General features: G+C 35.1%; 5 protein-coding genes across 5 annotated transcripts; 2 read left to right on the forward strand and 3 right to left on the reverse strand.

Annotated features, from left to right (window-relative positions):
• On the forward strand, window positions 333–3,693 carry LOC18585899 (probable LRR receptor-like serine/threonine-protein kinase At3g47570). The gene is made up of 8 exons (XM_018128749.1): window positions 333–358; window positions 648–732; window positions 845–1,505; window positions 1,587–1,939; window positions 2,052–2,368; window positions 2,486–2,703; window positions 2,751–3,110; window positions 3,491–3,693. The coding sequence occupies exons 1-8, from the start codon at window positions 333–335 to the stop codon at window positions 3,691–3,693; spliced, it is 2,223 nt and encodes a 740-aa protein (XP_017984238.1).
• Window positions 4,930–5,666, forward strand: LOC18585900 (pleckstrin homology domain-containing protein 1). The gene has a single exon (XM_007008969.2). The coding sequence runs from the start codon at window positions 5,026–5,028 to the stop codon at window positions 5,455–5,457; it is 432 nt and encodes a 143-aa protein (XP_007009031.1). The 5' UTR covers window positions 4,930–5,025; the 3' UTR covers window positions 5,458–5,666.
• LOC18585901 (probable LRR receptor-like serine/threonine-protein kinase At3g47570) lies at window positions 6,953–9,158 on the reverse strand. The gene is made up of 2 exons (XM_018128750.1): window positions 7,619–9,158; window positions 6,953–7,531 (listed from the first exon to the last, which is right to left on the reverse strand). Exons 1-2 carry the CDS (start codon window positions 9,156–9,158, stop codon window positions 7,152–7,154), a joined length of 1,920 nt encoding a protein of 639 aa, XP_017984239.1. The 3' UTR covers window positions 6,953–7,151.
• Window positions 17,909–21,552, reverse strand: LOC18585902 (putative receptor-like protein kinase At3g47110). The gene is made up of 2 exons (XM_018128660.1): window positions 18,705–21,552; window positions 17,909–18,462 (listed from the first exon to the last, which is right to left on the reverse strand). Exons 1-2 carry the CDS (start codon window positions 21,400–21,402, stop codon window positions 18,065–18,067), a joined length of 3,096 nt encoding a protein of 1,031 aa, XP_017984149.1. The 5' UTR covers window positions 21,403–21,552; the 3' UTR covers window positions 17,909–18,064.
• LOC18585903 (probable LRR receptor-like serine/threonine-protein kinase At3g47570) lies at window positions 23,217–25,793 on the reverse strand. Its single transcript, XM_018128751.1, has 4 exons — window positions 25,668–25,793; window positions 25,004–25,517; window positions 23,995–24,885; window positions 23,217–23,773 (listed from the first exon to the last, which is right to left on the reverse strand). Exons 1-4 carry the CDS (start codon window positions 25,791–25,793, stop codon window positions 23,376–23,378), a joined length of 1,929 nt encoding a protein of 642 aa, XP_017984240.1. The 3' UTR covers window positions 23,217–23,375.

Consider the following 27,461-nt stretch of genomic DNA (forward strand, 5'->3'; position numbering starts at 1 on the left):
CTAGCAGATACTTCTTTACCAGAGTATTCAGATCCAATTGTCTTTTCTCAAGCTAATTTGAGGAGGTAACTTTTAGTAATAATCAATATATGTTTTAATACTGGACATGGCACATAAAGGAGTAAATTAATACTCTTAAATTAAAGTTTTCAATTCTTCTAGACATAAGGTACAATTCTTTCTTTCACCAGAGGATTTTGTCACTTTCCTCAAGCATCAGCAGAATTAGATTTCACACTGATAATTTCCTTATTTTATGTTGTTGTATGTTGACATCAATAGATTGACAGAAAAGAACCAACTGCCTGGCTTCTGACTTTCTGAATTAAGACATGATTGAACCTACCCCAAGTGGAAGGTTTATTGCTATGTCAGTTTCTGTTTAAAGTATACTCCTGGAGTAGCCTGCTGCAGTTTTTCTTTCTTCCCTGATCCACACTAAACTAGAGACTAGAAGGCTATGAATGGAAAGCTCAAAAGTTTGGGTATTGCATCTCTTCTTTCTGTTTCACTCAAACTGTGCATCTGCCTTGCTTGGGAATGAAACCGATCAACTCGCCTTGCTTTCATTCAAGAAAGAGATCACTGAAGATCCCTTGAAAGTTTTGAGTTCATGGAATAGTTCTATTGATTTCTGCAACTGGCAGGGTGTTACATGACAGTCGCAGACGGCGACGAGTAACTGCACTGGACTTACAATCAAGAAAACTGCAAGGAAAGCTCTCTCCCTCCGTAGCTAATCTCACCTTCCTCCAAGTCCTTAACCTTGCGGACAACAACTTTCATGGAGAAATCCTACCACAAATCGGCCGTTTATTAAGATTAAAGTATCTTTACTTGGCAGAAAACTCATTTGGAAGGGAAATTCCAGCCAGCCTCGGCAATTGTTCAGAACTCAAGAGTCATCCATTTAAATTTCAATAAGCTCACAGGAAGAATTCCAGAGGAGCTCAGCAATTTGCCCAAGGTTATTGCTTTGCATATTGCTGCTAATAATTTAACAGGAGGCATAACACCATTTCTAGGCAACCTTTCTACCCTCTTAAATCTTTCTCTAGCTCGAAATAATCTTGGTGGAAGCATTCCTGATGACCTCGGACGGCTTGCAAGTTTGAACTTTCTTCAGGCTGGTTCGAACAATCTCTCTGGTATCATCCCCGCCTCAATTCTCAACCTCTCAGTGATCAGTATTTTTGCAGCAGCAGATAACAAACTGACAGGGAGCTTTCCGCAAAGTTTGGGTACTAATTTTCCAAATCTTCAAATATTTGCAGTTGGAGTAAATCGATTTACAGGACCAATTCCACCTACATTATCCAATGCAACAGGTCTTCTACAGATTGATTTCCCAGATAACTATTTTGTTGGGAGAATGCCTACTGATCTAGGGAGCATTAAGAACCTGCAAAGGCTAAATGTTGGGCGCAACAGACTTGGAAGTAGAGAGGCTGATGATTTGAGTTTCCTGAATTCATTGATCAACTGTAGCAAATTACAGCTGTTGGGTATAGATAGTAACAATTTTGGTGGAGTGTAGTCAAACTTTATAGGTAATTTTTCTGCTGACCTTAAAACACTGGTAATAGGAAACAATCAAATATATGGAAGCATTCATTCAGGAATTGAAAACCTTGTCAAATTGCATAGTTTGTACATTGACCATAACATGATTAGTGGTGGAATCCCCATTGAAATAGGGAAACTTTCTAGTCTGAGACAACTGTACATGAATGGAAATAGACTATCTAGGAATATCCCACACTCCATTGGCAACATGACTGAACTGTTTGAACTTCGATTGGATGGAAACAACCTGGAAGGAACAATTCCTTCGACTCTTTGGAACTGTGTGCATTTGCAAGTGCTAAACCTTTCTCAGAATAACCTGAAGGGCACCATTCCAAAAGAAGTTATAGGTCTTTCCTCTCTATCCAAATCTGTAAACCTTGCTAGAGCTCATTGAGTGGCGCCTTACCACCTGAGGTGGGAAACCTGAAAAATCTAAAAGGATTTGATGTGTCAGAGAACAGATTGTCTGGTAATATTCCCAGCACACTTGGCAATTGCCTAAGCTTGGAGCATCTTTTTACGAGGGCAACTTGTTTGAAGGAACAATTCCTGGAAGTTTGAGTTCTTTGAAAGGTCTTCAAGACCTTGATCTTTCAAGAAATAACTTGTCTGGACAGATTCTAGAGTTCCTACAAGGATTTATCTTTCTGCAATACCTGAATCTGTCTTTCAACAATTTTGAAGGTGAAGTACCAAGACAAGGAGTCTTTACAAATATTAGTTCTAGTTCTCTTTTGGGAAATAGTAAGCCCTGTGGGGGAATCTTTTCTCTGCAACTACCTCCTTGCCCAAAGCAGAAGTCAGGAAAAGAAGGAAAATCTTTCACTCTTAAACTCGCAATAATTACGGTTAGTGTTGTTTTATGTTTTGCTCTACTATCATTCATTTTGACTTTTTATTTAATAAAAATTTCAAGAAAGAAACCTTCTCCTACGTCTCACTCGGATGATTGGCATTCAGACATTACCTACAAGGACCTGCACAAAGCGACTGATGGGTTTTCCCCAGCAAATTTGATAGGTGTTGGTAGCTTTGGCTCTGTGTTCAAAGGGATGCTCAATGATGGTAGAACTATTGCAGTCAAGGTGCCCAACCTTCAGCAGAAGGGAGCAATCAAGGTCTACATTGCTGAATGTGAAGCTTTGAGGACAATTCGACATCGAAATCTTGTCAAATCTTAGGTTCTTGCTCGAGTGTGGATTTTAGAGGCAACAATCTCCAGTTCATCCCAAATGGGAGTCTAGGGAACTGGCTGCACTTGAAAACAAATGAGCATCATCGACAACTGAAGCTGAATATTTTCCAGAGATTAAATATTGCCATAGATGTGGCCTCTGCACCGGAATATCTACATCACCACTGCCACACTCCAATCATCCACTGTGACTTAAAACCAAGTAATGTTCTTCTTGATGCTGATTTTTGTGCACATGTAAGTGATTCTGGTCTAGCAAAGTTCCTTACACAATGCACAGATACGTACTCTCAAAACCAAACCAGTTCAATCGGTGAACGAGGATCCATTGGTTATATTGCTCCAGGCATGTTTATCTTTCTCTGACCTGGAGAAAAAGGGGGATTGAACTTCCTGATAAAATTTACAAAAATTAACTAGAAATAGTCAAAGCTTCTTCAGATTCAAGGGAACTCAATCCAAAACAAGAAACTGGATAATCCCAAAAACTTAAAACATAGACAGAAACCAATTCTCCAAACAAGCTTGTTGGCAGTAGAAACTGAAGCTTTTAATCAGTAGTAATCAATCTAAGCATATGCAGCCAACAACAAGAGAAAATATGCTAATGAAGCCTGAAATTCCTCTCCCAGAATTTTTTAATGTACCAAAGAAGTGGTTTTCTTCGCAATATTTCTGTTCTTTTCACTTCTGCGTGACCTATTATTTATTGCTTTCAATGTGCAGAATATGCCGTGGGTGGAGCAGTGTCTACTTATGGTGATGTTTATAGTTATGGGATCCTGTTGTTGGAGATGTTTACTGGAAGAAGACCAACAGATGACATATTCAAAGATGGATCAAACCTCCACAACTTTGCAAAGAAAGCTATACCAGAACAAGTGATGGAAATCCTGGATCCCACAATGCTTCTCTGCCTCTTCTCTTAAGCTTCTCTGCTGGGTTTTCTGCTTTTTCTTTCTGCTGTTCCTGTCATCCCTTAATAGTTTGTACAAATTATAAGTAAAGGTTTGTTGAATCCTGGAGGATAACCGCTACAGTTTTTTTGCATCGAGTTTTATACTCCGAAGGGGCGAAAATTATTCTTAAAGACAGTGATATCACACCTCAAACCAATTACTGCTTTTACTAGTTTTATATTCTTTTGTTTCTAATATTCCCACAACAACATGTTCTGCAGAACAGCCCAGAAATGAAATGAACATGAGAGAAGTCAGCAGGGGCTTGCAGGCAATCAAGGAGGAGTTTATAGAAATAAGCTCCCAGAGGAGCAAGCAAAATGATGATTAACAGCCAATGTTCCAACTGCCTCTTTCTTCATTCTTGTTTTCTGATACTTCTCCATGCCTATCATTTCCATTGCTAATCTAAGAACCCAGGAACTCAAACTGCATGCATTTTATCTTGATTTCTTTCTTTCAGAGTTTTGTGATCAAAGTCACTTGATCATAGAACAATGGTCTAATTATCCATTGATAGGATTTTACAAACAAAATGCCAAAACAAATCAAATGGAAGGGACAAAACCAGGCTTGCTTTAGGTTAGAAGAAGGTGATTCAATCATGGGGTTGTCATTTTTTACAAGACATTTTGTCCCAAAGGAAAAGGTAATGCTCCCAATGTTCTTATGGCTTATGGGCTATCAGTCATCAAGTTCTTGACCAATATATATTCATAGATTGATATCATAAATTGTTATGGAAAATGTTAATTAATGCTTGTAGAGCTTTTCCACAAAAATAATTATTTTTATGAAAGAAAATTGAAATTAAAATATTATTTGTTTTTCAAATTGATAAGAATAATATATTAAAATGAAAATATATGATTTAAGATAATACTTAATGAATTTCTTTTAATTTAAAATTACCTGTTAATATATTTGTGATTTTATTTTACATATTTAATTATAATTTAATTATTATTACTCTCACTTGTGACAGTAAAAGTAATTGAAAATATAAATAAATTAAAGACTAAAACTCTAAACGTGAATTATATTAAATTAAATGAAAATAAAATTCCCAACGTTAAAATTCTTTAAAAAATTAAAAAAAATAAAAGGAATATATCATAAAGTTCATTCCATAAAAAATAAGTAGATATAATAAAATAATAATATTAAAAAATATATTTATCAAAAGCAATTAAAAATAAAAGAAATCTGCAAAAAGACAGAGTCACACAAAGCCAAAGTAACTCTGTCTGTCTGTCTGTCCGTCTGAACTCTTCGAAACCTCCGACGATCCAAATCAAAGCTATGGCGAGCCTATGGCGGGCCGCGACAGCGCTAACGGAGAAACCGAACGACTACGACGGCGTCGAATTCTGGTCGAATCCGGAACGAACCGGCTGGTTGACGAAGCAAGGCGAGTACATAAAGACCTGGCGTCGCCGGTGGTTCGTTTTGAAACAAGGGAAGCTGTTCTGGTTCAAGGAATCGACTATCACACGCGGTTCTCGTCCACGTGGCGTGATCCCGGTGGCTTCCTGTTTAACCGTGAAGGGAGCCGAAGATATTCTGAACAAGCAGTACGCTTTCGAGCTCTCGACGAGGAACGAGACCATGTATTTCATTGCGGATTCGGAGAAAGAGAAGGAAGATTGGATCAACTCGATCGGACGGTCCATAGTGCAGCACTCTAGATCAGTCACCGATTCCGAGATCGTTGATTATGATAGCAAGCGGTGATGATCTTACGGTCAGATCCATTTTTTTCTTTTTCTAAATTGAAATTTGTGTAATTGAGCACGTTTTGTAATCTGGTGTTTGTAAATTTGCTTTCTTTTTTATATAAAGTTTGTGCTTTTCTGAGTTAAACTACTCTCCATATGTTTGGTAATGATCAGACTGTTAATCGTGCTTTTTTGCTTTCTAAAGTTAATTTTTTGTTCACTGAAGTGATAATTAATCTGATTTTTGTTGTGAATTTGTTGGTTGATTTGGGTTTTCGCTGTTAGTTAAGGATGATTGATTTTCTTGATTCTTGGATTAGATTGAAAGAGAATTCCTTTAGACTGTTTTACAGATAAATGCAGTTTAGATTAGTTCCCGCCACACAAAATGGCATACTGGATTATGCCAATGAAGATGCTCATAGTTCAAAAGTAATGTCAATGGCGATATTTGATCTGAATTCTTGATGTGAGGTTGCTTGTTGCAATTTGTTGGTGAATGCAACTGGTTTTCTGGACTCCCCTGTCACTTTTCCTTCAAGATTACAGCTTTGAAATGATTGTTAGATTTTGCTTAAGCAGACCACTCTCTGATGTTTTGGGGAGATTCTGATGGTGGATTTTCTATAGGGATAAGGAGATTTTGAAACTAGCTTATATAAAAGGTTTTGTATTCACGATTATGATGTAGTGAACTCTGTGTTGTTCCAATTAAGTTGGTGATGGAGGAGCAAACATTAGCTCTAGGATGTTGCTATATGTTTTGTAACTGACAGCTGCTTTAGGAGTTTATTTATAAGAAATTTGTCTTGTAGCAGAGGAGTAAGTAAGCCTGCTATACTGAGTTAGCAAGTAGTTCATGTAATATTGGTACAATGATGACTAAAGAGCGAGAACACGTCCTTGTTTATTGTAGTCTAGGACAGGGCAGGCATACAATAGTTCCAGGACCTCTGCATATCTTCTTATTATCTCTAATGAGAAATGGTATTGATAAGAAGACATTTCCAATGACTGTACTTATTGAAACAGAGAAAATATTTTGCAATGAAGCTTTTTCGAACATTGTTTGTGAGCACAAGCTACGACCGAGATCAAGCTCATTGAATGTCTTAAACATGTATAGCCTACAGGATGTTTTGACTGTTGTTGTGGGGGAAAATGTTTATTGATTATCTGGTGTTGCCCCAAGCTTAGACATGAGCCAAGCATTTACATTCACATGAGAGTTTACAAGCTGTTTCCAATTTATTGATGGCATGAAACAAATCTTTGATTCAGTAAGATAGATGGAGACCATTAAGTTGATTTTGATGAGCTTCCAGTTTTATCTGTCGTTCCTTGAATATTGCTTCCACATATTGCTGTTGTGCAAGATTGCCATTTCTGGAATATTTCTTCCCAGCCTAAGCTGCTATATTAAAAAAGGTCGGGTTGACTGTTTTTCCATGTTTGTAGAAGAAATTAGTTCTTCACTCACTGAGGACTGTCTGTAAAATCATGTTCTACCCTCAAACCGTGTTTGCTGACTTGTGTGTTGCTAAGATATGAAATTCAGACCATAACTATATCTAACTTTGCCAATTCTTCCTAAAGTTCTACAGACAATCTAGTTCATAGGAAAAGAAAGCGTAAATATCAGTTATTGGTACAAAACAAAGACGATTAAACATCGAGAAAACATAATTTCAATTGACCAGCTGAATTGGCCTACATATGTCCCGTCCTGTGGATCAACCTTGCCTTGGTTGCTTCTAGCCCTGTGATGGCGTCTTTGATTCTCATTCTTTCAGCAGGTACTTCTGCGGAGCATGCAACTCCGATCTTGGTGAAAGAAACCAAACACTCCAATATCTTTGCTTCCTGTTGACGACTTATTCTCTCCATGTCTTCACCCATTTGTTCAAGCAAGCGAAAATCAATAATCTCCTTAAACTGTTCCGGTAGTGCCATCTTACAGAAACTGTGAAGGCTTAAGCAGTTGTGAAACATGCCATCTGTCGGTCTCCTTCCGGTTATCATCTCCAGGAGCAAAATCCCATAGCTGTAAATATCACCTTCTGGAGACGCTACCCCTCCCATGCCATATTCTGCAAAATGTTATAATAAGCCAAATCACTTCGAAATTGACAAAACAAGGAACGAACAATAATAAGGCAAGAACGGAAGAAACTTACCTGGGGCGACATAACCTATTGTTCCCTTGATCAATGAGGAATTTGTATCACCCATTCCCATATTGCGTGAGTGGCTAGATACAAGCCTAGACAATCCAAAATCACTGACATGTGCGACCATTTCATCATCGAGAAGAACATTGGTAGACTTTAGATCACGGTGAACAATCATCGTTTCACAATCATGATGAAGGTAATCTATTGCATTGGCCACATCTATAGCTATCTCCAACCTTTGAACAAAGTTCAAATACTTTGATTCGGAATGCTCATGCAGCCAGCTTTCCAAACTCCCATTAGGCATGAATTCGAAAACCAAGGCCTTGAAATCATTGCCTCGGTAATCAATGCTTGAGCAAGAAGTAATAACTTTGACAATATTCCTATGTCGAACTTTTCTTAACACCTTGCATTCAGCCATGAAACTTTGTGCAACCCTATGGTTTTGAAGATTCAGTACCTTCACTGCAACAGGCTTTTCTTGTTGATGAAGTACTCCTTTATATACAGAGCCAAAAGCTCCACCACCAATCAAGTTGGAGGAAGCGAAACTTCCTGTGGCTTGAAGAAGCTCTTTGTAGGATACACGCAAGTAGCCATCACCCAACAAAGCTACCGGGTTAAGTTCCATTCTGGACCTTCGTTTCCAACAAAGATTAACAAGAAACACAGCCAAAAAAGATGCAATGAGGACGCTAAGGATGATCATGGTTATGACTTTGGTTGACAGAACATTTGCCCTTTTCTTCGGTTCCTTATCAAAGCACTTTGGAAGCTCTAGTTGAAGAATCCCACCACAGAGTTTCTTGTTTCCCATAAAAGAAAATCCACTAACATTTTTGAAAACCCCTTGTTTTGGGACTTCACCCTCCAACTGGTTAAAAGAAAGGTTTAAACTCACTAAAAATCGAAGTGTTTCAAGTTCAAGTGGTATGTTGCCAGACAAGTTGTTACTGGAAAAATCTAAGATTTCGAGAGATCTCAAAGAACCGAAAGATGTAGGAATGCTAACTTGAAATGAGTTTCCTTGCATGTAGAGGATACGTAATCCTGAACTCTGACCAAGATTGCTGGGAATTTCACCAAAGAATTTGTTATTATCAAGAAATAATTGTACAAGATTCTTCAAATTTCCCAAATCTAAAGGAAGGAGACCAGTGAAAGAGTTGTGAGACAGGTTAAGATAAAACAAACTTTTGAAAGCACCAAATAACTGATTTGGTATACTACCATTGAGTTTGTTTTGTGAAAGGTCCAACTGCTCCATTCTGTCGCAATTCGCCAGTGACTGCAGAATTCTTCCTTCAAAATTGTTATTGGACAAATCAAGTTTAGACAGTCGAGAGAGATTACCAACAGAGGATGGGATTTTGCCAGACAAATGATTTGAAGGGAGAGACAATCCTTCAAGATTTTGAAGCTTTCCCATGGAAACAGGAATGTTGCCTGTAAGGAAAAGATTCCCCATGTTGATGTCATTGAGGTTAACAAGATTACCAATTCCTTCGGGAAGACTTCCAGTGATCTGATTCTCTCCCATATAAAGAACTCTTAGCCGTATTGATAAATTAGCTATGGAGTCTGGTAACCTCCCTCCAAATCTATTTTTATGTATAACCAATGTTTCCAATAGGCTGCAGTTGCTTAAAGAAGAAATAAAGTCAAGGTCTCCTGCTTTCCCACTTCCAAGGTTGTTGTAGTCAAGGACCAACAGTTGAAGATTATTTAGGTTTCCAAGATTGTCAGGAACGGATCCACTGAATCCGTTTGAATAGATGTCAAACTGTTGCAGGCTTGAGATATTTGCAATTGACCTTGGAATAGTTCCGGTGAATCGGTTGTCTCCAATAACAAAAACCTGAAGATTTGGAAAAGCAATGTCTATTTCAGGCACAAGATTGCCAGATAATTTGTTCATATGCATGTCCATAAATTCCATAGACGAAAGATTGTAAAGTGAAGGAGGAATAGTGCCAGACAAGTTATTTTTACCCAAGAGAAGAAACTTCAAGTTTGATGCCCTACTCAGAGCCTCAGGGATTCTTCCCTCCAAATGATTTATTGCCAGTGTGATATGATTCAATGATGAAATGTTCCCTAAAGCTGCTGGAATACTCCCTGTGAAACGGTTGACAGCAAGAGAAAGTCTGACGAGCCACGGCATAAGGCCAAACCAAGATGGAACTCCTCCTGTGAGTCTGTTGGTGTTTAAAATGATTATCTGGAGGTTTGAGCAATTGGTAATCTCTACAGGGATTTGACCTTGGAGCCTATTTATATAGAGATAAAGAGCACGAAGCCGCCTTAGACGACCAAGTTCCTTAGGAATGTTACCTTGCAACCTATTCCAAGATAGATTAATTCCTCGGAGAAAGGTTAAATTGCCTATTGAAGGTGATATTGATCCGCTTAACCGAAGGCCGGACAAATTCAGAGCAATTACTCTTTGGTGCCGACGACCACATATAACACCTTGCCACTCGCAGAAGTGGAGAGAAGCATTCCATGAATTTAGAGCATCCGGTGAACCACCAGCAAGCTGATCCTTCAGAGAAAGCAAGGCTAATCTGTCGGTTTCGTTCCCCAAGGCCAATGCAAATTTCAGGGATCCTGATACCAAGCTTAGTATAACAGTGCAAAGGAGAAAGTTATTCTTACAGCAAAAGTTTTCTAAGCATGAATTACCCATTTTTTCTGAAGAAAAGAAATTTGGGAAAAGAAGTGAATGAACAACAGGCAGGTCCAACAGTACAAATACACATTTAGCTGAGACAATGACACCAATTTTGTTAAACGGTAATAATTTCCAAGAGTAGTTAAAGCAACATTCACACCGCCTGGAAATTTCATCAAATCTGAACATCTAATTAAATAGACAAGGAAAAATTCAGCCTAGCAGTCATAATCAAGGTCTTTAATGTATCCATTGTCCATACCTTATGTGCAGGGAACTCATTTGCTGATGCATTAGCAAAACAAGGTGTTGATGCCGGGTCTATGTTCTCAGTGTGGTGGTAAAACGACGCTCTAAATGTTCATTGGTTCAGCCATACGTTCTCAGCAGGAAATTTCCATCCATGAAAGGTCCACACCTATGTAAACAGAGATGGAAAATCAGAACGTTGAAAGAAATAACATTGTGCTCTGAAAGTCTTCACCGGAAGAGGACGGGTCTTCGCTACAAGATAACACTCCCCCCATACATTCCATGCATACGCCACTGAACTTTGTGTTCTGTTTTGTTTTTGACTTTTCAGACCAAGAATAAGGAACTACACTTCCAAGAATTAATGAAATTTTGTAAGTACATGTATTTAGAGTAACTCAATAAGTTTAAAAGCTTAAAACGAAATATTCAATGAGATATTTTTTTATTAAAATTAAAAAAATTATTAAATTTTTATTTTTTTAACTTTTTGAGATGCAAAATTTTGTATATTTTCTAAATGGTTAATACAAAATCAACAATCAAAATTTTTAATTCAAATAAATCAAATATCACATAAAATAAAGATAATATAACAATATAATACAAATTAAAAATTAAAGTAAAAAAGTCTGTAAATATTAGAATAATAGTACCTAATTGTTGAATACTTATTACAAACAGCAAATGATGTTCACGGCTTTATAAAGATAATAATATAACGAACTTCTTATGTATTTTTTGGAGGAAAATTGAATTTAAAAGAAGAAAGAAGAAAGAGCAAATGAGAAAAGAAGAATTTAAAAGTAGATATTATATATTGAAAAAGAAATAATTGGTTTTATCTATAGGAAAAAAAATAGTTGTTAGAAATCATTAAATATGTTGATTGGAAAGAGCAAGAATAAGTAAGAAAAAAAATAATTATTACAGATAATTAAATACATATGATCGTTAGTTGATTGAAAATAATATAGTATTTTAGAAATTAGAAAGTGATAAAAAATTAAGATTTATTAAACACATAATTAAGGAAGTGAGAAAACAAATAATTTTATTAATTATTTTTTATTTTAATATTTTTTTAAATTTTATATATTTTTAATATAATAATTATATTATAAAATTATAAAATCTCTCTAAATTGGAAGCTTAAAGCTCTTGCTTGGGTAGCTTTACCCAAGGGCCGACCCTGATTTAGCCTGCTTTTAGTACGTTTAGTTCAACATTGATCACTTTCCATAGCTAGTCTGCAGTTGACTTAACAATCCTGGCAGGGCCGGTCCTTGGGTAAAGCCACCCAAACAAGGGTTTTAGGCCCCTAATTTGGAGAGGCTTCAAATTTGAAAAGGTTTTATAATTTTATAATATAATTAATTATATTAAAAATATATAAAAATTTAAAAATATATAAAAATAATTAATAATTAATAAAATTATCTATTTTCTCACTTTTCTAATTATGTGGTTAATAAATTTTAATTTTCTATCATTTCTTAATTTCTAGAATGCTATTAATTCTTAATTATTTCTTTTATTTCTAATCAGCTAACAGTTATTTGTATTTAATCATTTTCAATAATTTTTTTTTTACTTTTTTTTCCTATTTCCAATTAACATATTTAACAAATTTCAACAACTATTTTTTTCTTTTATATAAAATCAATTATATTTTTTTCAATGTATAGTATCTATTTTGGCATTCTTCTTTTCTTATTTGCTCATTCTTCCTTCTTCTTTTTAACTTCAATTTTCCTTCAAAGAATAAATAAGAAGTCTATTATGTTAATATCTTTATAAAACTGTAAACCTTATTTACGGTTTGTAATAAGTATTTAACAATTAAGTATTATTGTTCTAATATTTACAGATTTTTTATTTTAATTTAGAGTTTATATCATATTATTATATTATTTTTATTTTATGTAATAATTAATTTATTTAAATTAAAAATTTTGATTAATGATTTATATTAATTATTTAAAAAATATATGATAGTCGCTTTAAACTTTTAACCTTACTGGGCCGCCCTTAAATCTGGCTAACACGGCAGTCCAGGAAAACATATCTTTGGCTGAAGGACATGTAGGCTCCAGCTGTAGGGAGAAGACTTCTCTTACCAGAAGGGAACTAATTATACTATTAAATTAAATTGTGACAGCTTCTAACCTATGAATGTTACTATAAGGTATTTTTTCTAGTTTTTTAAAAAACAAGTTAAGGTTTTTTTATATATGTATCTAATTGAATATTTTAAATTTTTTTTTTTCAATTGAGCTCTTATCTCTAACTTGAAATATAACAGATATTATCCTGTAACAGTTATCCCTTGTTGTATACATGAAATTTACCGGAAGACTTATTGACTAAACACAATAAATGCTGATGTGGAATTTTGTTTATGTGAAGTTTCCAAGCAAGCTAACCAAACCCAACAAGGAACGATGATTAGGAATTTCTGCTTATATGATTGGTCACATCATCAATCGATATTCCGTGTAATCAACATATCTTATTAACATTTATAAAATATGATAGTTATCACTTGGGGTAAAGTCCATTATATTTTATGAGACGAAAGTTCAATTGGATGCAATAAAAGAACTTCAGGCTCAATGGATGCAAATTAAAAATATTGGAACTCAATTGCATATAAGCCTAAGAGTTATCCCAAACTTTTGGTGGAATCCGCTTTATGGAAATTTAAATTGTTCATATTATCAATTGTATAGAATATACTTAATCAATCCAGCCAGTAGGAAAATTTCTCCATAGTCTTGTCTAATTTTTTAAAGTAAATTGACAAAGAGAAAAGTTACTTTAATCAAGTTAGGAAGATATATATTAATTTGATGTAATATAATTGCTGAATCTAGGACCTTTGATCATCTCAAATATAATTGACTTATCAGAAAGATGGGAACTAGACTATGTATTTCGTTACGGATTCGGAAAACGAGAAGGAAGATTGGATCGACTCGATCGGATGGTCTACAGTTCAGCACTCTAGATCGGTCACCGATTCCGAGATTGTTGATTATGATAGCAAGTGGTGATGATCCTACGGTCAGATCCATTTTTTTTTCTTTTTCTGAATTGAAATTTGTGTAATTGAGCACGTATTTTAATATCTTGTTTGTAAATTGGCTTTCTTTTATATATAAAGTTTGTGCTTTTCTGAATTGAATTACTCTCCATATGTTTGATAATGATCAGACTGTTAATCGTGCTTTTTTGCTGTATAAAGTTAAATTTTTTGTTCAATGAAGTGATAATTAATCTAAGTTTTGTTGTGAATTTGTTGGTTGATTTGGGTTTTCGCTGCTAGTTAAGGATTATTGGTTTTCTTGATTCTTGGATAAGATTGAAAGAGAATGCCTTTAGACTGTTTTTACAGATAAATGCAGTTTAGGTTAGTTCCCGCCACACATAATTGCATGCCGGATTGTTGCCAATGAAGATGCTCACAGTTCAACAGTAATGTCAATGGCGATATTTGATCTAAATTCTTGATGTGAGGTTGCTTGTTGCAATTTGTTGGTGAATGCAACTGGTTTTCTAGACTCCCCTGTCACTTTTCCTTCAAGATTACAGCTTTGAAACGACTGTTAGATTTTGCTTAAGTAGATCACTCTCTGATGTTTTAAGGAGATTCTGATGGTGCATTCTGGATAGGTATAAGGCTGTTTCGGAACTAGTTTCTATGAAAGGTTGTGTACTTAGTCAATTTTTACTCTGCGTTGTTCCAATTAAGTTGGTATCCGAGGAGCAAATGATAGCAATAGGATGTTACTATATGAAATTTTGTTGCTGAGAGCTGCTGTAGGAGTTTCCTTACAAGAAAATTTTCTTGCATCAGAGGATCAGGTAAGCCTGCTAATAGAGTTAGCCAGTAGTTCATGAGATATATGTACCTGAGAAGAGTTTTTTCTAATGAAGCTTTTCCAAACGTTGTTTAGGAGCACAAGCTACAAGTGAGATCAATTTGATTAAATCTCTCAAGCATTTACAGCCTGCAGATGTTCTTGATTGTGGTTGTGGGGAAAATGTTTATCTCTCTTTCTAGGAAGATTGCTTCCCTGCCTATGCCGCTATATTCAAAAAGGTCAAGATGATTGTTTTTCCATGTTTTTAGAAGAAATTATTTCTATTCTTAACCTAGGATTGCCTATGAAGTTGATTGTTTTTGTCACGCCCCAGACCCGAGACATGATAAACGCCGCATACCTGTAAGGTATAATCCTACAGACATGCAAGACTCTAAAACATATATCTTAAACCATTATTAAAAGAGACTGATATACTTGAAGAATTTAGTGATTTATAAACTATATCTGTCGATAGAATTTCCAAATATCATAATTCGACAATATTTAGAATTAGATCTCCAAAACCATAAAGCTACTAAGTCAAGATAAAAGTCTGAATACTAATTAACATAATTCGATGTTCATAATATTTAAATAAATTCTAAACAATTTAAATGCTACTAGATTAAACATCACTCTCCGAAATTCTCGCGTAGTTGACCAAATCACATTCTAAAAAAAAAATTTGGAGGAAGGAGTGAGTCAAACTACTCAACAAGTAACTAACATCCCTTCAGTCAGATTAAGCATGCTTAAAACATTTAGGCCAAAATATCATTTATAAATGCTAAGACAAAATATTGGGTAATCTTATTTAGAATCATATACTTTAAATTTTTACTTTCAGATAACTGAACAAACATATTTAACAAATACTTTAAATCTTAATGGTCTCCTGTAATATGCTACGACCACACTTAATCCCTGTGGCATAGGTCAAAAATAGAACCACAATTAACTCTAGTGGCACGAGTCAAAAATATATCAAAAGCAATCATTGGTTGCACTAAACAGATATCACAAATACTACTATTCTGTAACTGGTGGTGTAGTTAGGAGATCGATCTCTAATCACAGAACACATGTCGACATGACCAACATTTAACCCCCATTGGCAGGGTCAGAGCATAGCCATACTAGGAGACAAAACAGAAATATATATTTTTAGATTATCCAAAATTCATAAAACAGTGTATCAAATTTCCCAAGCATATCTCATACACCTCAAAAGCATATTCGTTTCAGACTAAATATTTATGTTTATATTCGCAAAAACATATACGTATACATTATACCAAGTCATGAACAAATTTTCAAATCAGAAATCACGTTTTGTATAAATCACATTCTAAATCCAATATATAAACTCATATACATATACATTTTGCATGTTCAACCCGATTTTCATAAATCATAGGACAAAATATTATATCTCACGTACAAATTCAAATTAAGGCTAATTTTTAGGGTGTGAAAACACCGAAGGGATATCAGTCACTTATATGATCTTGTTAATTTTACTTTCAAGTAGAAATTTCGAAAATCCTCATAGAAGCCTAATATTTCAAGAAACACATACAAAAATCAGAACTAAATTTGCAAACAGATCCTACAAGGTGACTTTTCGTTGACCATCCTAGGCACTTAGGGTGTGTAGCGACTTCTATTACAATTTAAAAACATTTTTTTGTTAGTAAGATAATATTTTATTATTATATATATTTTTGAATTAAACAAAATTTCCAATAAGGTTGAGAATTAAACTTAAATCATAAAAGCAGTAAGGATTTTAATTTCAGATAGAGAAATAACACTAATTTCTCTTGTAAAATCATATTTAAAATTTTTCATAAATTTTTGATATTTTAATAAAATTTATTAATTTAAGAAATAAATTTATAAAATGTAAATATATATACTTTTAGATATAAAAATATAGTAGAAATCACATATCCAGTATTTTTGAAGTTTACAACAGAATTTATCATATATTAATTAAAATCAAATTTTAAAAAAATTTAAAAAAGATTAAAAGAAATTTTTTTTTCTGAAATTTTCAGAATCCAAATGGCCAATTGGGCCGCTTTGTGCACTTGTAACTTTTAATTCGAAAATTTTTCAGTGATGAAATCAATACCAATATGAAGTATTCATATCATACTACAACACCAAAATTTGTTTCAATTAAAAAGAACACAAAATTCCCAAGTTTCGAAAGCCAAAATTCTCAAAATCGTCACAAAAATATCCAGATTTCTAGATTTTCAGTATCAATGGGCCTAATTTGAGGCTTCAATTCTCTTAACACAGGAAGCTTCTAACCGAGCCATGATGCCAAATTAAACATCTAATTTCATACTACAAAAGCGCTCAAAGAAACGATCAAAAACGTTGCCGGAATATGGAGTTCCGATGACCCAAAATCGGACTGTCAAAACTGTTAAAAATCAGATTTCTAATTAACTTCAAAAATTCATATCTTCCTAACCACAAAGCCAAACAAGATGCTACAAAAACCATTGGAAATAACTTTTCAAGACCCTTCCATTGGTACCCATCATGCCACCGGAAAGTCATCGAAAAAGTACCGGACTTGAATAAAAGGTAAGGGGATACAAATAATTCAGAACCTTTTATACCCAAACTATGAAAATATAATCCCAAACATACCTTAATCAGTAATTTCTTTCCCTTTTCTCTATCTTTCTTCTTCCCTGGTATCAAGCTCTTTTGACTGCCTGTTGTTTGAGTCTGATGAACAAACTGACGTTAGTTTCTATCTATTCTTAAACTAACCTATCCACTAACTTAAACGTGAAATAAACTGACCCTTAATCCAACTAACTTAAACGTGAGAAATAAACTGACTTTAATTAAACTTCTTTATTTACTAAAAAACCCTTTCTTTTATTTTCTAATTATTAAGGCACCAAAAGTCATAACTGTAAATAAATAAAATACTAAAATAATATCTACTTATTATTTTTATAAAACTATAGCTTAATGAATTTAAATGTTTTATAATAAATATTTTGTGAGGGATATTACAGTTTTTCCATGTTTTTAGAAGAAATTATTTCTGTTCTTACCAAGGATTGTCTATAAAATAAGGTTCTACCCACGGACAGTATCTGTTGCTGTGTGTCTTGTTGAAGATATAAAATCGGATATTACTATAGTTAATTTATAGCATGTTGCGCTAAAGTAAGGATCAAGCACGATAGATTAACTGTTATCTCTAGTTCTTCTTAACACATTCTGTGGCTGTTAAGTATTTTGAGTGATGAAATAGAATGGATTCTGTTGATTTGTCTCCCAAAGCAAGTGGCTCCAGGTTGGCTGATTCATTTATACTTACTAAGCTTCGATTCATCATGTTGGACAAAGCTTGGAATTGATTATCTCTCATTCTGTAATTAAGCCAACGGAAAATTTCGACTTCGGAATCAAACAAGGATAAAAGGAGATAAATATAAATATGAATTTCACACCATAAACTTAAATATCACTTTCCATAGCCAAGTCTTTTGAAATCTCTGTAGACAATCCTAGTTTAAAGGATTTGAACAAATGCAAAACAAAGTTCAAATATCCATTATAGATACAAAACATTGCGTAGATGTTTGCTTCTGATTCACCAGCTGCTGCTGCCTATCTCCTGTTTCTTCCATGGATTCCCGTGCCAAGCAACCCTGCCTTGATTGCAGGTAGTTGTGTAATAGCATCTTTGATTCCCATTCTTTCACCAGGTGCTTCTGCAGAGCATGCGACTCCTATTTTAGTGAAAGAAACCAAACTCTCCAACATCTCTCGCTCCATGTTCGGAAGATTAGTTAATCTCTCCTTATTTTCACTAATTTGTTCGAGTAAGCGAAAATCGAGAATCTCTTTCGGCCGATCAGGCAGTGCCATGTTACAGAAATTGTGAAGGCTTAAGCCGCCATGAAACATACCATCCGTTGGCCTTCTTCCCGTGATCATCTCCAAGAGCAGAATCCCATAGCTATATATATCACCTTCTGGAGACACTGCCCCGCCCATGCCGTATTCTGCAACAATTTGTTATAAACTTAATACTTCTTGTAATGCCAACCATCTGCTTTTAGCTCTAATTAAGAGTTGAGACATGAGAGTTTTCAACTTATTCAATGGGAGGTTTAATGATCGTTGATAGACAGCAATCGTACACATTATAAGTAAAATCGCTAGGATTTTGTACATGTTAAATTATTAAGATTTCATTAGATGACGACTATGAAATTGAAAGATAAAGGGAGATATAGAATTTTACCTGGGGGAACATAACCAATTGTTCCTTTCATCATTGACGAACCTGTTTGATTATTACCCATATTGTCTGTGTCGCTAGACAGAAGCTTAGCCAATCCAAAATCACTGACATGTGCAACCATGTCATCATCAAGAAGAACATTGGTAGGCTTTAGATCACAATGGACAATTACTGCCTCACAATTGTGATGAAGGTAATCTATTGCATTGGCTACATCTATGGCTATGTCTAACCTTTGAACAAAGTTCAAATACCTTGACTCATGTTGCTCATGAAGCCAACTGTCCAAACTCCCATTAGGGATGAATTCGAAAACTAAAGCCTTGAAATCATTGCCTTGGTAATCAATGCTTGAGCAGGAAGTTATAATTTTGAGAAGATTCCGATGTCGAACTTTCCTTAAAGCCTTGCATTCAGTCGTGAAGCTCTTTGCAGCGCCACGGTTTTGAAGGTTAAGTACCTTCACTGCAACTGGTTTTTCTTGCTGATTAAGAACTCCTTTATAGACAGAGCCAAAACTTCCCATACCAATCAAGTTGGAAGATGCAAAACCACCCGTTGCTTGCAGAAGCTCTTTGTAGGATACCCGCAAGTAGCCATCACCAAACAAAGTTGCAGGGATAAGCTTCTTTCCAGACCTAAATTTGCAACAACGAACGAAAAGAAGGACAACCAAAATAAAGGCAATTAGAATGCCAAGGATCATAACAATGATGGCTTTGGTCGACAAAGCATTGCCCTTTTTCCTTGGCTCCTGATTGATGCACTTTGGGAGCTTTATTTCAGGTATCCCTCCACAGAGATTTTTGTTTCCCCCAATTGAAAATCCACTTGATTTATTGAAAGCCCCTCCTTTCGGAACTTCACCCTCCAAGTGATTAAAAGAAAGGTTCAAATTGCTTAAAAATGGAAGTTTTTCAAGTTCATGTGGTATGGTACCTGACAGACTATTGTGGGAAAGATTTAAAATTTCAAGAGATTTCAAAGAGCCAAAAGACAAGGGAATGCTACCTTGGAAGAAGTTTCTTGCCATATCAAGTGTCCTTAGTCCAGAACACTCACCAAGTGACTTCGGAATTTCACCAGAAAATTTATTTTCAGAAATAAATAATTCTACTAAGTTCGTTAGATTACCCAAATCTGATGGAAGGGGACCGATCAATGAGTTGCTAGAAATGTAAACCAAAATCAAACTTGTAAAAGCACCAAATAGATGATCTGGTACATTACCGCTAAGTTTATTTCCGGAAAGAAACAACTTTTGCATTTTTTTGCAATTTCTAAGGGCAAGTGGAATTCTTCCTTCAAAATTGTTATTATGTAATTGAAGTTCAAACAAAAGAGAGAGATTACCAATGATGGATGGGATTTCACCTGAAAAGTTATTAGAGCTGAGAAACAATCTTTCAAGATTTTGAAGCTTCCCAATAGAAGTTGGAAGGGTGCCTGATAGGGCATTTCTCGGCATATGGAAAAGAGTTAGGCTGAAAAGATTGCCAATCCCTTCAGGAATATTTCCTGAGATCTGATTAAATCCCATAAAAATCATGCTGAGCTGGATTGATAAATTGCCTATGGATTTTGGCAGCAGGCCACCTAATCGATTCCCCTCTAGTTCCAAAATTTGTAATTGGGTACAATTACTCAAAGAAGAAAGAAAATCTAGGTCTCCTGTTTTCCCATTTCCGAAGAAGTTGTGCCCAATGATTAACTCTTGAAAATTCTTGAGGTTTCCCAAATCGTTAGGAACAGATCCACTGATACCATTCATGGCAATGTCGAATATCTCCAGATTAGACATATTAGATATTGACTTCGGAATAGTTCCAATTAATTGATTTTCTCCAATACTAAAGTATCGAAGATTTGGAAAAGGAAGGCCTATTACAGCTGCAAGACTCCCTGAGAAATTGTTTGTAGCCATCTCAATCATTTCTAAGGAAGAAAGATTGTGAATTGAGAGAGGAAGAGTACCGTTTAGGCTGTTGCTAGCGAGAAAAAGATATCTCAAGTTTACGGCCCCGCCTAGAGCATCTGGGATATTTCCCTTAAAATGATTAGAAGAAAGAGAGAGATCCTGCAATGATGAAAGGTTTCCTAAAGAAGATGGAATACTCCCAACTAAATTGTTGGCACCCAAGGAGAGTCTGATGAGTTGCGACAAATCACCCAATTGGAAAGGAACTTCACCAGTGAGGTTATTATACAACAAAACAATCCCTTGGAGTTTTGAGCAATTGGCAAGCTCTACAGGAATTTCTCCATGGAGATTATTTTGAGACAAGTGAAGAACACGCAACCGCCTAAGGTAGCCAACTTCCTTGGGTATGTTACCATGCAATCTATTATCAGACAGATTAAATTTTCTGAGGAAGGTTAAATTGCCAATCGAAGGAGATAACGACCCAGCTAGTTTCAAACCAGGCAACTCCAGAGCAGTGACCCTCTGGTGGCGAGGACCACATGTAACACCTTGCCACTCACAGAAGTGGAGAGAAGCATTCCATGAAACGAGAGCTCCTGGATAAGAACCAACAAGCTGATCCTTTATAGAAAGCAAAGCTATTCTGTCAGTTTCGTTCCCCAAGGCCAATGCAAATTTCAGGGATCCTGGTAGAAATAAGCTGAGGACAATAACAAAGCAAACAAACAAGTTAATGTGAAGGATGCTTATGTTTCCTAACCATGAATTACCCATTTTCTTTGAAGAAAATTTGCCGGGGAGAGGAATTGAATTCAGCAACAAGCAGGTTTAGTCACTGTCCATGTCCTCCCAATTCTCTTACCACATCTAAAAAAGGATTCAGAATTGGTTGGCTAGGCCTTGGCAGTATAGCTAAGGACTACCCCTTTGCCCCACCTGGAAATTTCATCCATGAGAGGTCCACATGGAAGATTAGAACGTTGGAAAAATACCATTGATTGTGTAAGTCTTCTCCCAAAAAGGACAGGTCTTCGCTACAAAAAAACACTTTGAAACTGAACTTTGTCTTCTCTTTTGTTTTTGACTTTTCAGACCAAGAATAAGGAACTACACTTCCAAGAATTAATGAAATTTTATAATTACATGAATCTAGACCGCTTTTAGCACGACTATTTCAACACTGATCACTTTCATATCTAGTCTATAGTTGACATAAGAGACACCATCTAAGACGGTGGGCAAGAAGAACATGTCTTTGGCTGAAGGATATGTTGGCTCCAGCTGCATGGACAAGACTTCCCTCACTAAAAGGGGAACTACATAAATTATTACTATTAAATTAAATGCTCATAGCTTCAGCTGCATAAATGTTACTACAAGAGAAACGTTAAAATAATAAAAAAAGTTTCTGAATTATATGCTGTTTTACAATTAAATTTTGTTGAAATATTCAAAAATAAAACTAAATACTTTCAGAGGAAATCGAGCACGAAAGAAGCAGAACAAGTGGAGCATCAAAGCTTCTGTATATTCCTTTCAAAAAAAAAAAAGATTCTGTATATTAACAATGGAGGCCACAATAGTTTTCAACAGGAAAGAGAAAATTATAGGACAAGGAGTAGTGGTAGAGAAAGGCCACGTTTCCAGACCCTTTCTCCCTCCCAGTACACTTAGTGGGAAGCTAATGACATACACATGGTTTGGCTTTTGACAAAATAACTGTAATTGAGAAAAAAACATAAAACCTTAAAAATTCAACAAAGTTTTATATTTTTATCCTACTTAATCAAGTTTTTTTTTTATTTGCAATCCAATGGGTCAATTCTATTCTTTTATTTTATCTAATTGAATACTTATTATGAAATCGAAGTGTAATGCATTTTATATGCAGTGATAACTTCACATGTACATTAAATTTATCATGATGTGCTTACTAAACACACTAAAAACTAATGATAAGGAATTTATTGTGATGTGATAGGTCACATCTAATAAAAAATAAAAGGGTTTAATCTCCTTTTACTTCTTTTTTTTTTTTTGTTTTGCTAAGCCATTCATTATAATTAATTAGTAAGTACAAAAGAAGGCATGTCAGCCATAGGAACAGCAACTGCAGGTAACAGATGAGAGGTACTCACTGTTACAAAAGATCAAAGGCAAAAGAAAAACCTGAGGAGAACCCTGCCTATGAAATGAACTCAAAAATATCCTTTCACTTCTAATAAAAATGTTTCAAATTTCTAAGTTCTTTGTTTCTTATGAAATGCTAAAATGAACTTATTTACTACCAATAATAACTTTACGCAGAGTTTGTCAAGGGAGTTACAGTTTTTTTTTTTGTTTTAATCAAGTTGAGCTCTGGAACAATATGGAAAGCAGGACCTCATTAAGTCTTGACCGAGTTCTTTCATATATACAACTCTTTGAGGAAGAAAATTAAGAGGAAAGGAGACGTTATCCAGAGTCATTGTTTTAGTATAACTACTGCTGGTTCTTTTTTACCAATTTAATTTTACTCTTTAAGAAATTTTCGAGGTGTTAAACAAGATTTCAAAGTTTTATACATATCTTTGATCTATCAAGGAAGCCAGAAAATACAAATTGAGAACAAGATTTTGCAGAAATTTAAATTTTTACAGACAATCCTAGTTTAAACGATTTTAAGACATGCAAAACAAAGTTCAAATATGAATTATTGACACAAAACAAGGACTAAAAGTTTATTCTGAGTCACCAATGGCTGCTGCCTATCTCCTGTCCCTTCCATGGATCCCAGTCCGAAGCAACCTTGCCTTGGTTGCAAGTAGTTCTGTGATAGCATCTTTGATTCCCATTCTTTCACCAGGTGCTTCTGCAGAGCACGCAACTCCTACTTTAGCGAAAGAAACCAAACTCTCCAACATCTTTGCTTCCATGTTCGGCTGACTTCTGGATCTCTCATTGTTTTCACAAATTTGTTCGAGCAAGCGAGAATCGAGAATCTCCTTCAACCGTTCAGGTAGTGCCATGTTACAGAAATTGTGAAGGTTTAAGCCGCCATGAAACATAGCATCCGTTGGCCTCCTTCCGGTGATCATCTCCAAGAGCAGAATCCCATAGCTGTATATATCACCTTCTGGAGACACAGCCCCACCCATACCATATTCTGCAGCAATTTGTTATGATGTCAATACTTCTTTTAATGCCAACCATTTGTTTTTAGCTCTAATTACGAGTTGAGATTTGAGATTGTGCAACTTATTTAATAAGAAATTTAATAGTTGTTAACATGAAAATAGCAATGTTACAAATTATAAATTAAATCAATAAGATTTCGTTAAATTACAATTATGATTTTCAACAGAAGAGAGATTTATAAAATTTTACCTGAGGGAACATAACCAATTGTTCCTTTCATCACTGAGGAACTTGCTTGATCATTACCCATAGTGTCTGTGTCGCTAGACAGGAGCTTAGCCAATCCAAAATCGGTGACATGTGCAACCATGTCATCATCAAGAAGAACATTGGAAGGCTTTAGATCACAGTGGACAATTACCGCCTCACAATTATGATGAAGGTTATCTACTGCGTTGGCTACATCAATGGCTATGTCTAACCTTTGAACAAAGTTCAAATACCTTGACTCATGTTGCTCATGAAGCCAACTGTCCAAACTACCCTTAGGGATGAATTCGAAAACTAAAGCCTTGAAATCATTGCCTTGGTAATCAATGCTTGAGCAGGAAGTTTTAATTTTGAGAAGATTCCGATGTCGAACTTTCCTCAAAGCCTTGCATTCAACCGTGAAGCTCTTTGCAGCGCCACGGTTTTGAAGGTTTAGTACCTTCACTGCAACAGGTTTTTCTTGCCGATGAAGAACTCCTTTATACACAGAGCCAAAACTTCCCACACCAATCAAGTTGGAAGATGAAAAACCACCAGTTGCTTGCAGAAGCTCTTTGTAGGATACTCGCAAGTAGCTATGACCCAACAAAGCTGTAGGGATAAACTTCTTTCCAGACCTTTTTCTGCAACAACAAATGAAAAGAAGCACGACCAAAATAGAGGCAATTAGAATGCCAAGGATCAAAATAATGATGGCTTTGGTCGATAGAGCATTCCCCTTTTTCCTTGGCTTCGGATTTATGCACTTTGGGAGCTTTATTTCAGGTATCCCTCCACAAAGATTTTTGTTTCCCACAATTGAAAATCCATTAGATTTATTGAAAACCCCTCTTTTCGGAACTTCACCCTCGGTGATTGAAAGAAAGGTTCAAACTGCTTAAAAATGGAAGTTTTTCTAGTTTATGTGGTATGGTACCTGATAGATTGTTGTGAGAAAGATTTAATAATTCAAGAGATCTCAAAAAGCCAAAAGACAAGGGAATGCTACCTTGGAAGAAGTTTCCTACCATATCAAATGCTGCTAATTCATAACACTCACCAAGTGTCTTTGAAATTTCACCAGACAATTTATTTTCATAAACATATAATTCTACCAAGTTCTTTAGATTACCAAAATCTGATGGAAGGGGACTGGTCAATGAGTTGTAAGACATGTTAACTACAATCAAATTTGTAAGAGCACCAAACAGTTGATCTGGTGTACTACCGCTAAGTTTGTTTTCGACAATATCCAAGTTTTGCATATTTTTGCAATTTCTAAGGGCAAGTGGAATTCTTCCTTCAAAATTGTTATTATATAATTGAAGATCAAACAAACGAGAAAAGTTACCAATAAAGGATGGGATTTCACCAAAAAAGTTATTCCAACCAATGAACAATCTTTCAAGATTTTGAAGCTTCCCAATAGAAGTTGGAAGGGTACCCGTTGGGGCAGTTATCCTCATATCTAGAAGATTTAGGCCCACAAGATTACCAATTTCATCCGGAATATTTCCAGAGATCTAGTTCCATCCCATATGAAGTATGCTGAGCTGGATTGATAAGTTGCCTATGGATGGTGGCAATAAGCCACCTAATCGATTACTCTGTAGATTCAAAAATTGTAATAGGCTACAATTGCTCAAAGAGGAAAGAAAATCCAAGTCTCTTGCCTTCCCATTTCCAAAGTAGTTGTCGCCTATGTTGAACCATTCAAGATTCTTGAGGTTTCCCAAATCTTTAGGAACAGATCCACTGATACCAGTCACATTGATGTGAAATAACTCCAGATTAGACATATTAGATATTGACTTTGAAATAGATCCAATTAATTGATTTTGTCCAATATTGAAGTGTCGAAGATTTGGAAAAGGAATGCCTACTATATTTGCAAGACTCCCTGAGAAATTGTTCAAACCCAAGTCGATCATTTCCAAGAAAGGAACAACATTAAGAGATCCCGCTTTTAGACTTTCAGACCAAGAATAAGGAACAACACTTCCAAGAATTAATGAAATTTTATAATTTCATGAATCCAGACCGCTTTTAGTACGATTAATTCAATAGTTGACTTAAGAGATCCCGTCTGAGACGGTGATCTAGAAAAACTTGTCTTTGGTTGTTGGCTCCAGCTGCAGGGAGAAGACTTCCATTTCTAAAAAGGAAACTACATTGCAAGTTTTATGGTACTAAATTATTACTATTAAATTAATTTTCGTAGCTTCTGATGCATAAATGTTACTATAAGAGATTCGCTAAATTAATAAAAAAGTTTCTGAATTATATGCTTTTTTATAATTAAATTTTGTTGAAATATTCAAAAATAAAACTAAATACTTTCAGAGGAAATCGAGCATAAAAAAAGGCAGAACAAGTGGAGCAACAAAGCTTCTGTGTATTAATAATGGAGGTCACAATAGTTTTCAACAGGAAAGAGAAAATAATAGGACAAGCAGTAGTGGTAGAGATGAGCCATGTTTTATACCTTTTCTCCCTTCCAATGCACTTAGAGGGAAGCCAGTGACATGCATGTGGCCTGGCTTTGGACAAAATAACTGTAATTGAAAAAGAAATGTAAAAACCTTAAAAATTCAACAAAGTTTTATATTTTTATCATACTTAATTAAGTTATTTATTTATTTACAATCCAATTGATCAATCCCTATTATTTTATTTTATCTAATTAAATACTTATTTAGTAATTGAAGTTAATCAGCACGTCTTGTCAAATTTCATGTATACATAAGGCAATTGTTGGAAATAACATTTGTTATATTTTCTTTACAAGATAAAAGTTCAATTAGGTAAAATAAAAGAATAGACGCTCAACTTAACACAAATAAAAAAGAAATTAATTGAAAACCATAAAAATATAAGAATTTATTACAAAATTGTATTGATTATACTTAATAAATCGAAGCTAGCAGCGAAATTTCTCCACAATCCTATCCATAATTTTCCAAAGTAAATTAACAAAGAGAAAAAGTTACTTTAATCAAGCCGGTAAGAAACATACTAATTTGATGTAATATAAATTTGCTGAATCCAAGACCTTCGATCATCTCAAATATAATTGAATTATGAGAAAATTGGGATCCAGAATTGAATAAGTTGAAATTAGCTGGGGAGAGGAATTGAATTGAGCAACAAGCAGATTTAACTGTCCATGTCCTCCCAATTCGCTTACCACTGCCAAAAAAGGCTTCAGAATTGGTTGGCTAAAGGCCTCATCATTATAGCTGAAGACTACTCGTTTGCCCCTGCTGGAAATTCCATCAAAGAGAGGTTCACATGGAAGATCAGAACGTTGGAAAGACTAACATTGACTGTGTAAGTCTTCTCCCAAAAAGGACAGGTCTTCGCTACAAGAAACCACTACGAAACTGAACCTTGTCTTCTCTTCTGTTTTTGACTTTTCAGACCAAGAATAAGGAAATATAGTTGACTTAAGAGATCCCGTCTAAGAC

This window comes from Theobroma cacao, chromosome 10, assembly GCF_000208745.1.
Source record: "Theobroma cacao cultivar B97-61/B2 chromosome 10, Criollo_cocoa_genome_V2, whole genome shotgun sequence".
Lineage (NCBI taxonomy): Eukaryota > Viridiplantae > Streptophyta > Magnoliopsida > Malvales > Malvaceae > Theobroma > Theobroma cacao.